Here is a 12,416-nt window from a genome sequence, read left to right on the forward strand (position 1 = left end):
TCCAGGCAGTTATCTGGGTGTGTATCTTCTCACCCGATTAAAGATTTTCGCACACCAAAAGTAAAACAGGTGAGCATATTTGCACACACGATACAATTACCACGTTAAAAGGGGCCCCCTTGCATCACAGAATTTCCTGAATCAGTACATTTATCTGGGCTTCATTGCCCAGACCGGTGAAGAAAAGGATGCCTCGGCTGATGGTTATTCCTGTATCTGTATGAATGGTATCTACCGCCGTTATGAATATCCTACTGCCCTATACATGATCTTGGTTCTGATGGAGCTGTGCGGCCATATCCAGCCAGCGGTGCCGCGGCGACCCCTCTCTCATTCAGCAAGCACCTGAAGTGTGCCAATCTTGCAGTGACCGTCGTGGGGTTCTTCGCGAGCCTCTCAACCGGAGTCCACAGCCGCTCTTCAAAACAATAAGTGAATTGGTGATTCTCAAAGCAACATGAATGGAGAGGTAGCTTTCGCATGTTTTATGCTATATGTTGACAATATTAAGTACTCCAAAACTAAAACTAAACTAATTCAGAATTTAGTATGATGGAGTACAATTTAATATCTTCATGTAGGTATGCAAGACCTCTAGCAACACCAATGCATATGGAAGACCTTACGCTCCATGTAAAATTAGCAAGATCGCTGGTAGAACCTGCGGACGCACAAGGTAAACTGTCAAGTCACAAAGAAAATGATCATGATAATATAGTCACATAGTAATAGGTTCATACCCAGCAGTGCACGATCGAGGCTGTTGTTTTCTAGGTACTCATACACCAAAATGCGATTATCTGCTTCAACACAATAACCGATCAATTCGACCAGGTTAGGGTGCTTCACATTGCTGATAACATCAATTTCTGTCAAAAATTCTTTGATGCCCTGTCTGGATTCGGCAGAGAGAACCTTGACTACGACGTCTTGCTTGTTTTGTAGGGTTCCCTGGAACATGGATATACTGATCAGCCAGATTCGAGCAAACAAGTTTGGGAGAGCAGTTCCCACATAATAGGGAGATGAAAATGTCACCTTATATACCGTCTCGAATCCACATCGGCCGACTTTATTGTTGTGGTTGAAGTTGTCTGTTGCTGATCTCAACTGCGCATAGGAGAAGAGCCTTATGTTCTTCTCGGCCAAAATGCCTGAAAGCAGCAACACTCGGTAAGGACGTGTCGTTAATTATTTCTCCAAACTTTTGTTGAAGAATGATAAGTAAAGCGTAAACCTGAACATTAAGCTTCGACATATCTATAGTTGTGTATGGCTGCATGCATAGTCGAGATGCAGAGGTCGGGGGTATATTTTCCTTATTAAAAAAACTGTAGTTGTGTGGGAACAAAAAACTAACTGATGGAAGAATACTGCATGAAGGGCTGAAGGCATCACAAATTCATAACAATAAATTCGTAAACTCTGTCGGACGACGGTGCAGTAAATTTCGCAACGGAAAGAGAAGTCTTACCGCTTATGCTGGTATTGGAGTGAAGAATCTCCTGTTGTCTATGGGAGTAGAGATTGTGCTGCTGCTTCTTGGCTCTTGGGAGGCAACACCATCTCATTATCCTCGGTTGCTATGGTGTCAGCAGTCCTCGTCAAGCTTGCAGGAACATTCAGCAAGGCGGCGCCGCGCTCTAGTCTGCCTGAACATAAGACAAGAGCTCGAGTCTGACAATTTCATAGAAACTGTAACTGCAGGAGAGGCCAAGCTGGACTGAAATTTTATAAAGGCTGAAAGTTGAGGAGAGGGCCAAGTTGGACTGAATTTTGTAAAAGCTGAAAGTTCAGGAGAGGGCCAAGTTGCAGGGAAGTTCATGACAACACGCGTGTGGCTTTGTATGAAAGCCCGGCTTGGCTATCTTCTTCATCTTTCGGAGCAGATGAGGGTCAGGGGTCACCATGAATGAAATTAACCTCAAACCTACTACCGTGGAAGCTCCTCGCCGATAAAAGAGACAGAGAAGTGCAAGAAACTTGGGTCCAGGCTGCAGTTGAGCCTCGATCTTCTCCAGGCCGCTGCTGACAAGTGACAAGGGTCGGCGGGGTACCTTGCAGGTAGGCAGGAGAGCAGCCGGCTGGGGGGGGGACTCGCTTGCTTGCTCGCTTGGTGTGTGCGTGTTCTTCCCGGGTGAGTCGAGTCGAGTCAGATCGGCGACGACCGAGCGGCGGCGGCGGCACGGCAGAGGCAGAGGAAATGGATAGATGTTGGAGGAAATGGATGGATAACTTAAATACTAAGCTGCACATTTTTTATGCAACTACGGGAAACTCCAAAACTCTCAATTTACTACTTACAATCCTTTTTTTTACAGTATATGTCTGCCTTCGTGATGATTTCCTTGGTTTTGATCTGATCCGAGGATCCTAATGGCCTAATCTTATTCCCTGACCCTTCTTTTGCATGCCTCACGGAATAACCTCTTCTTTTACAGTATCTCATCACATAATAACCTTAGTATGATAAAAGGTTCAAGAGAATACAGTTTGTAAAATCTCTGACTGAAAACTCACAAAACTCATTTGGTATTGATTCCACGCAAGGAAAGGGTACAGAATGAACCAAAACACCATATCCGTAAAGCATCACAGCACCTGCATTTGTGTGAAAACAAGCAGATCAAAATTGGGTGGGCAACAAACACCAAACCTGTAATCATCACCGTTCATCAGCCGCCCACAGTTCATAATGCTTTTAGTTAAGCGAATAGCTACAATAATGTAGAAGAATTACATGTCAAGCAATCACACTTTCAGATTATGTTTTTTTGCATCAATCACAACACACCTACTGTTCAGCAATTAAAACTCAGAAAATCATGTGTACTTTGTACTCAAGTGTATATGACGAGTTACCTGAAACATGATCTGAAACAGGTAGCCCCAAAATCCCGCAATTTCCCGACCATCATGTGTTTTATTCAAACAAGAACTTTTGATGGAATTGTTGTATGTACTTTCCTCCGTGGGAGCAATGATATAAGAACCATGGTCTGCATCAGATTTATCCGTCTTGCAAGCGTACTGATAACATCCATAAACCGAAAGCACCGAGCCAAGATAAAGATGAAAAAGGTGCACGTTAGAGGTATCACCTAGTAAGTGCCAACAAAATAGGCAATGAGCAAGCATGCACAATACAAAAAATTGCATGTTATACAAAAGAAAACAAAATTCATATTGGCAATGTTTCAATTTTTGGCAGAATATGTGTAAGCACGAATAAGTGGTCATAAATAAGTTTATTGTAGCAAACAACATACCCCAAAGTACAGGGTGACAAGCAAGAAGGTCCACCTATCAAATGTAGAGAACAAACAGAATCAAATAATTTTATGAATATTACTTGAAATGGACAATTTGCTTTAGAGGCAGTAACACGAGGAAAGATGAAGTAGCTTACTGAGTGTAGTAAAGGAAGACGGTCCACCCATCGACAATAACATCATAGATAATCACCGAAGCCATAAACAAGAACGACACAAGGCGAAAAGCCAGCAGCCAAGCAGGATGGATGTCATCAAGGCACGACTTCCAGCAATCCTCAAGATACACAACTCCGGGTCCGATCCTGGGCCGCGCCTCCTCTTTGTCGACCCCCTCGTCATTGCCGGCCAGCGAACTGGGCCCCTCGTACTTCCAGATCGGGTAGCACGCCAGTGCCATGCACGAGTAGACCCAGGTGGCGCAGAGCACGAACTTCCAGTTGAGCCAGTAGCCCGGGTCGGTGGTGTCCATGACCATGGCTGATTGCAACGCTGCCAGCAACATATTTTGTCAGGCTTTTCTGCAAAATTGGGTAGGTACTAATATACCATGCTCGTGGATGTGACCAGGAAAAAGGCATTTTCCCGTGTTCCATGCCGACAAGGGGAGATATTCGCCGAACAGTGAAAGAAAAAGGGGAATGGAATCAGGTGGCACCCCACGGGAAAGGCAAAGGCGCAAGCTTGCGCCATGATTCCGTGATCCAGTCCACGGCCACAAGGAGCACAAGAACAATAAGCAGCGGGCACCAGGGAGCCTCGCGCGTAGGGGGGGGGGGCAGAGCAGAGCCAATTACCAGTGGGCGCCTCCTCCCCGACAAGAAGCTACTGCGTGGGGCGGCAAGAAGAAGAAGAAGAAGAGGAGTTCACCTCGCCTTCTCCAAGCTCCCGCCGCCCTGTCTCTAACCGATTGCCGGCGCTGTCAGATCGGAGGAACGCGTGCGCGTCAGTACATCGAGAACCATAAATGCTGGGGAGAGGAGCAGGGGCGGGGCGTGGATCGATCTTTACCCGCGGAGCAGTCCATATTCTGGTCGTCGGCGCTGCGGACGGATGGATCCCGGGCGGGCTCTCCCGAGCCGTGGACCGGTGTCCCGTCTACCAGTCTCGCTCGCTGCCACGGACGGAGGTCGGCGACTGTGGGGTGGGGTGAAGAGAGAGGGAGGGCGGCCGTGGGGAGCCACGTATCCGGTGTCTGATCCGAGGGTGCTCCACGGTGGTGGTGGAACGAGGGGTGGGGAGAGGTGGGGGTGGGAAACGTGGCAGTTTTTTTCTAGCGACAAGGAGTGGGAAACTTGGGTTCGTTCTCTAGTGCGGCGGGATCCTCGTGCGTTTTTTTGACTGGTTTATGAAGGGATAAAAAAATCGGTGGAAGGATGAAAAGGATGACGAGCGAACGAGAGATCGAACCATCGCTCTGGTCGAACTATCACGACGGCAGATCCTCCTTTAATACTAGAGATATGGTACTATCATAATTTGATACTCAACTATGTCTTTCATTATTTAATTTTATGTCACCTCATCAAAATTGACTAATTGACATGCATGATACTACCTATGATACTACCATTACAACGAGCCTAAAGGCTTGTTTCGGACTACTCTACTTCATAAAATTCAATTCCACTCCACCAAATCTATTTTGAAACGGTCTCATACAGAAGTTGTGTCACGACCCTCACATGCCGGTCCAACCCAACGGCACCGAGGGACGAGAAGAGCGTCCACGAGGCGTACCCAAGCCGAACACCAAGGTCAGCAGGCCCGAGTGGACCCAATGAAGCCCAACCGCGTCCCTCTGCTTAAGACCCCGTCAGAGCTGGCTAGGCGGTGGCATCTGTTCCTTCCCCTCTCGATTGTAACCGTGATTGCTACCTAATTCGTCAGGCATAGCTACTAAATCGAGAGATACACACTGAGTGCCTAACATCTAAATTAGAGACAAACCACCACTCCTTCCCTGCGTGCGCTCGCTCGCGCCATTCGTCGAAACCCGCCGTCTTCATCAAGCTCGGGCTCAAATTGAGGCCATTGATCCAACTATGAAGGACTACGTGGAGAAGATCGGGTCCTTCATGGATGAGTTCCGCCTCGAGCTCCGAAACAACACGGCGGCCGTGCGCGCCAACACCGTGAAGCTCAACGACCTGCTCTCATGCCTGCCCGATCTGGAGCGTTGGGTGGTGGATCTCGGTGTTGTGGTGGCCGATCTGCAACAAAGGGCGCTCGTCTTCGACGGAGGCGCCTGGTGCGGTAGCTGTCGGGGCCACGTGCCCCGATCCCTCCTTCACAGCGGGCGATGGCCATATCGATACCGGTCTCACTGCGCAGGAGCTGCCCCACGGGTCTGCGGACCACGGCAATGCATCTCTTCACCGGGAGCAGGTGCTGGCCGCGCCGCCGGCAACACTCCCGGGCACTAGTGAGTTTCATCTCTAGTCGCCTGCTCCCCTTCCTTCTCCCTTGTCCCTCGCAAGTCAAGTGCTCGTCGGCTTAGGTTAAGCTCATTTTTCTGTCACGTTTCCGCGCTTCGCGGGAGAGAATCCAAAATTATGGAAAACTCTGCGCGAACAGTACTTTACAACGTTTGGAATTATCTCCACATTTTGGGCGCCCATGGCGGCGCTCAATTTTTCATGAGCTCCATCCATTTGGCTGCAATCTCTCCAAAATTGCCTCTCTGAATTTGATTAGGAGACATTTACAGCACTACTTTGCACTCGTTTTGGCCAGGATAAACACCAATTGCTCATCCGTCAGTTCTACACTGTCCGCCAAATGTCCTTAGTAGCTGATTATATTAAACATTCTGAAGTGATTGTTAATAATTTATCATCATATTCTGAATCAATTCACCCATTTTTATCTGACTCGGTTTGTCGAGGGACTGAGGGGCGGACATTCGAGCGGTGGTCCTGATCCAGCGCCCACCTGACTTGGACACGGCGTGCTCTCTAGTGCTGTTGCAAGAGGGGGTCATCAACTCAGGTAGTAGCCACATCAGCAGCGGGTCATGCCACACGGCAATGACGCGCTCCTGCGGACCAGCACACCGCTGCCCTTGCCGCCCCACCACGTCCGCCTCATGTCTCTTCTTCAACACCGGCAGTGGACCACCGTGGGGTGCAAAGCGCACATGCGGATAACTCCAAGGTCAAGGCACTTCGCGATTACACGCGCGCCCGTGGGCTGTGTTTTAAGTGTGGAGAGCATTGGGGCCATGATCATGTCTGCCCAACGTGAGTGCAGCTTCACATCATGGAAGAACTCCTTGATTTGTTTGGTCTCGACGATGGCACCGACTGTGTACAGCTGGATTCAACTCCCCTACCACAGCAACAGATGACACAATCATGGCCATCTCTCGCCCGACACTGTCAGGGGGCGTTTTAGCCAAAGCTTTCCAGTTACAAGCATGGATACAGGGCAAGGAAGTGTTGATGATGGTAGACTCCGAAAGTTCAACTTCATTCGTCAACAGTTCCCTTGCAGCTTTCCTCGAGGGCGTGGAGCCGCTTCCTAAAACTTACAAGGTGCGTGTCACTGATGGAGGGGAACTCAGCTGCTCTTCAGTGATTCCCCAATGCTCCAGGTGCTCCCAAAGACATGAATTCGCCACATATATGAAAGTTCTCAAGCTGGGGGTCTACGACGCAGGGCATGGACTGGCTGGAGGATCACAGTCCAATGATAGTTGACTGGAAGACAAAGACTATAGCAATTCCTTCGCCACAAGGTATGCTGACTCTATGGGGGCATGATGCAGAATCTACAGAATGCCTCATCATCAACAGCTTACAGTTGCAAGGACTGTGCAACAACAACATAGTGGCTTATATGGTTAAGATTTATTTAGTGGAAGAGGGAGAAGGTTCTATTTCGGAGACACCTGGCTGTATTCAGGCAGTGATAGCGGAATTTGAGGATGTTTTTGGTGAACCAATTAAACCAATCCGCATTAGACCATATCGGCACAAACCACAGCACAAGGACGAAATTGAGCGTCAAATTGAAGAGCTGCTCCGCGCACGCATTACTCAGCGTAGTTCGAGTCTGTTTGCATTACCAGTGATTCTAGTCAAGAAGAAGGACGACACATGGAGGTTATATATCGATTACCGCCATCTCAATGCGCTTACTTGTGTGGCCAAGTTTCTGGTGCCATCATTGAAGAACTCCTTGATGAATTGCATGGTGCAAGGTGGTTCTTCAAGCTCGATCTCTGCTACCTCTTGAGCTTGCGTTGGTTTTACCTTGAAGAGGAAAGGGTGATGCAGAGAAGTAGATAAGTATTTCCCTCAGTTTGTTGACAATCAGGGTATCAATCTAGTAGGAGGAACAAGCAAGGCCCCAATTTTAGCACCTACACAAACAATCAAACACTTGCACCCAACGCTAAAAAAGGGTTGTCAATCCCTTCACAATTATTTGCAAGGATGAGATCTGATAGAGATAGATATAAAAGATTGCTAGAACTAAAAGTAAAACAGAAGTAAATAAATAACAACAATATATTTTTGATATTTTTGGTTTATAGATCTGAAAGTATAATATGGAAAATAGAACCGGGGGCCATAGGTTTCACTAGAGGCTTCTCTCATGAAGTAAAATATACGGTTGGTGAACAAATTACTGTCGAACAATTTATAGAAAAGCGAATAAATATGAATATATTTAAGGCAAAGATCATGCATATAGGCATCGGGTCTGTGTCAAGTAGATCGAAACGATTCTGCATCTACTACTATTACTCCACACATCGACCGACTCCTGCCTACATCTAGAGTATTAAGTTCATGAAGAACAGAGTAACGCATTAGGTAAGATGACATGATGTAGAACGATAAACTCAAGAAATATGATGAAACCCCCATCTTTTTATCCTCGATGGCAACAATGCAATACGTGTCTCGCTACCCCTACTTTGTCACTGGGTGAGGACACCTAAAAATTGAACCCAAAACTAAGCACTTATCCCATTGGAGGAATTACCCATCTAGTTGGCCAAACCAAACCAATAACTCGAAGAGACTTGCTAAGATATGAAATCATGCATATAAGAATTCAGAGAAGATTCAAATAATATTCATAGATCATCTGAACATAAACCCACAATTCATCAGATCTCGACAGCCACACCGCAAAAGAGTATTACATCGGATAGATCTCAATGAAGATCATGAAGAACATGGTATTGAAGAACAAAGAAGAGAAGAAGCCATGTAGCTACTAGCTATGGACCCGTAGGCCAGTGGTGAACTACTAACGCATCATCGGAGGGGCATTGGAGTTGATGTAGATGCCCTCCGTGATCAGTTCCCTCTCCTGCAGATTACCGGAAAAGGCTCCCAGATTGGATCTCACGAGAATAGAGGCTCCCGGCGGTAGAAAAGTATTTTTTGGTCTCGTTCTGGTATTGGGGGAATATTTGGGAATTTATAGGCCAAGGATTAGGGTTAGGAGAGCCGTAGGGGCCCACAAGCCAGGGGCACGACCCCCCTAGCGCGCGCCCTGCAGGCTTGTCGCCTCCCGACAGTTCTCCTACCCCCTTCTCCAAGTCTGGCACATGTCTTGTGGTCCAAGAAAATTCATTGCGGAGATTTTATTCCGTATGGACTCCGTTTCATATTCCTTATGTGCAATACTTAAAAACATGGAAAAAAACAGAAACTCGCACTAGGCTCTAGATTAATAGGTTAGTCCCAAAAATAACACTACCTCCGCCCCCAAAATAAGTGACTCAAAAATGACTCAACTTTGTACTAACTTTAGTACAAAGTTGAGTCATTTTTGAGTCACTTATTTTGGGATGGACGGAGTATAAAATAACATCTTAATGCATATAAAACTTCCAAAACAGATAATATAACAACATGGAACAATGAAAAAATATAGATACGTTGGAGACGTATCAAGCATCCCTAAGCTTAATTCCTGCTCGTCCTCGAGTAGGTAAATGATAAAAAGAGATTTTTTGATGTGGAATGCTACCTAACATATTTATCCATGTAATATTCTTTATTGTAGCATGAATATTCATATCCATAAGATTCAAAACAAAAGTATAATATTGACATAAAATCAATAATACTTCAAGCATACTAACAAGGCAATTGTGTCCTTTCGAAATAACATGGTCTTAGAAAGTTATCCCTACAAAATCATATGGTCTGGCTATGCTCCATCTCCCCCCACACAAAGTATCTAAATCATGCACAACCCCGATGAAAGTCAAGCAATTGTTTCACACTTTTTATGTTCTAAAACCTTTTCAACTCTCATGCAATACATGAGCGTGAGCCATGGTTATAGCACCATAGGTGGAATAGAATATGCTGGAGGTTGCAAAAAGAAAGAGGAGAAGATAGTCTCACATCAACTAGGCGTATCAACGGGCTATGGAGATGTTCGTCAATAGATATCAATGTGAGTGAGTAGGGATTGCCATGCAACAAATGCACTAGAGCTATAAGTGTATGAAAGCCCCAAAAGAAAACTTAGTGGTTTTGCAAAAGATGAAATTCCACTAGTTATATGAAAGTGACAAAATTGGAGACTCTCTATGAAAAACATGGTGCTAGTTTGAACCACAAGTGTGGAAAAAGATAGTAGCATTGTCCCTTCTCTCTTTCTCTTAAATTTGTTCTTTTTCTCTTTTTTGAATGGGCATCTTTGGCCTATTTTATTTTTTGTAAAGTCCGGAGATCATCCCAACTTGTGAGGAAATCATAGCTTCCATCAGCCCTTCCTCACACAGTACAATGCTCTAATACTGCAAATCATCACACTTTTCTTTACTTACAACTAAAATATTACAACTCGATATCTAGAACAAAATATGACTCTATAAGCAATATAGAAGTGATAGTGCATGTAAAAAAAACGGCACGGTGGTGTTGTATGGAAATATATCTCGGAATGGCTATGAAAATGCCATAATTGGTAGATATGGTGGTTGTTTTGAGGAAAGTATATGGTGGCTATTTTTTAGGAAGGTGGGTTTAATGTACTAGCGAAAGTTGCGCGGTACTAGAGAGGCCAACAAAGGTGGAAGGGTGAGAGTGCGTATAATCCATGAACTCAACATTAGTCATAAAGAACTCACATACTTATTGCAAAAGCCTATTAGTTATCGAAACAAAGTATTAGATGCATGCTCCTAGGGTAAGGGTTGGTAGGAGTTAACCATCACGCGATCCCGACCTCCACACAAATATTGACAATCATTAAACAAATCATGCTCCGACTTCATCACATAACGGTTCATCATACGTGCATGCTACGGGAATCACAAGCTTTAACACAAGTATTTCTTCCAATTCACAGTTACTTACTAGCATGACTCTTATATTACCATCTTCATATCTCAAAACTATATGCAAGGAATCAAACTTCTCATCATATTCAATGCACTGATACGAAGGTTCTTATTATATCCCTCTTGGATGCCTATTTTATTAGGACTAAATTCATAACCTAAACCAATTACCGTGCTGTTTAAAGAACTCACAAAATAATATAAGTGAGGTATGAGAGTTTAATAATTTTTATAAAATAAAACATCGTCGAGCTCTAAAAGATATAAGTGAAGTACTAGAGCAACATTGCCTAGCTCAAAAGGTATAAGTGAAGCACATAGAGTATTCTAATAAATTAATGACTCAGGGTGTCTCTCTCAAAATATGTGTGCAGAAAGGATGATTGTGTCAAACAAAAAGTAAAGACTCATATCATACAAGACGCTCCAAGCAAAACACATATCATGTGGTGAATAAAAGTATAGCCTTAAGTAAATTTACCAATGGATTGAAGACGAAAGAGGGGATGCCTTCCGAGGCATCCCCAAGCTTAGGATCTTTGGTATCTGATGCGTCTCAAACGTATCTATAATTTTTGATGGTTTCATGTTGTTATCTTGTCATCTTCGGATGTTTTATGTACCTTTTATATCTTTTTTAAGACTAACTTATTAATTCAGTGCCAAGTGCCACTTCCTATTTTTTCTGTGTTTTTGGTTCTTTTCAGATCTGATTTTGGAACGGAGTCCAAACGGAACAAAATCCCCGAAATTATTTTTACCGAACGGAAGAAGATCAGGGGGCTTGTGGGCCAAGCCAGTAGGGCTACAGGGAGCCCACAAGCTCCCACTCCGCCACAGGGGGGCGGCGGTGGGCAGGCTTGTGGCCTCCCTAGCGCCCCCTGACCTAGATCCTACGCCTATATATTCCCTAAAATACAGAAAAAAAATCAAGGGATCCACGAAAATACTTTTCCGTCGCCGCAAGCTTCCGTTTCCGCGAGATCTCATCTGGAGACCCTTCCCGGTGCCCTGCCGGAGGGGACTTTGGAGTTGGAGGGCTTCTACATCAACATCATCGCCCCTCCAATGACTCGTGAGTAGTTCACTTCAGACCTACGGTTCCGTAGTTAGTAGCTAGATGGCTTCTTCTCTCTCTTGGATCTTCAATACAAAGTTCTCCATGATCTTCATGCAGATCTATCCGATGTAATCTTCTTTGGCGGTGTGTTTGTCAAAATCTTTGTAAGTCTTTGCTGATTTCTTTTATGCATGATTTGATATCCTTGTAAGTCTCTCCGAGTCTTGGGTTTTGTTTGGCCAACTAGATCTATGATTCTTGCAATGGGAGAAGTGCTTGGTTTTGGGTTCTTACCGTGTGGTGACCTTTCCCAGTGACAGTAGGGCAGCAAGGCACACATCGTGTAGTTGCCATCAAGGGTAACAATGTGGGCTTTGTCGTAGATATGAGATTGTCCATCTACATCATGTCATCTTGCTTAAGACGTTACTCTGTTATTTTGGACTTAATACACTAGATGCATGCTAGATAGCGGTCGACCTGCAGAGTAATATTAGTAGATGCAGAAAGTATCAGTCTACTTGTTTTGGACGTGATGCCTATAGATATAATCATTGCCATGTATGACGTCACGACTTTGCGTGGTTCTATCAATTGCTCGACAGTAATTTGTTCAACCACAGTCTACTTGCTTTCATGAGAGAAGCCACTAGTAAACGCTACGGCCCCCGGGCCTATTCACATCTATCGTTTCCACTTTCGCTTTTACTTTGTTTTGTTACTTTGTTGCTTTCAGTTCTCACTTGACGAACAATCTATAAGG

General features: G+C 45.0%; 1 protein-coding gene across 3 annotated transcripts; it reads left to right on the forward strand.

Annotated features, from left to right (window-relative positions):
- Positions 1 to 4,883: 4,883 nt before the first annotated feature.
- LOC123404410 lies at positions 4,884 to 11,339 on the forward strand. Of its 3 annotated transcripts, none has more exons than XM_045098334.1 (2): positions 4,884 to 5,697; positions 11,301 to 11,339. In XM_045098334.1, coding segments are annotated over exons 1-2 (381 nt in total). In that variant the 5' UTR covers positions 4,884 to 5,317; the 3' UTR covers positions 11,302 to 11,339. The 3 variants fall into 3 exon arrangements, with proteins under 3 accessions (XP_044954269.1, XP_044954270.1, XP_044954268.1); XM_045098335.1 differs by lacking the exon at positions 11,301 to 11,339 and adding an exon at positions 6,160 to 6,632 and having other exon boundaries at positions 4,885 to 5,697; XM_045098333.1 differs by lacking the exon at positions 11,301 to 11,339 and having other exon boundaries at positions 4,895 to 6,100.
- Positions 11,340 to 12,416: the final 1,077 nt, after the last annotated feature.

Source organism: Hordeum vulgare, chromosome 6H (genome assembly GCF_904849725.1).
Source record: "Hordeum vulgare subsp. vulgare chromosome 6H, MorexV3_pseudomolecules_assembly, whole genome shotgun sequence".
Classification (NCBI taxonomy): Eukaryota; Viridiplantae; Streptophyta; class Magnoliopsida; order Poales; family Poaceae; genus Hordeum; species Hordeum vulgare.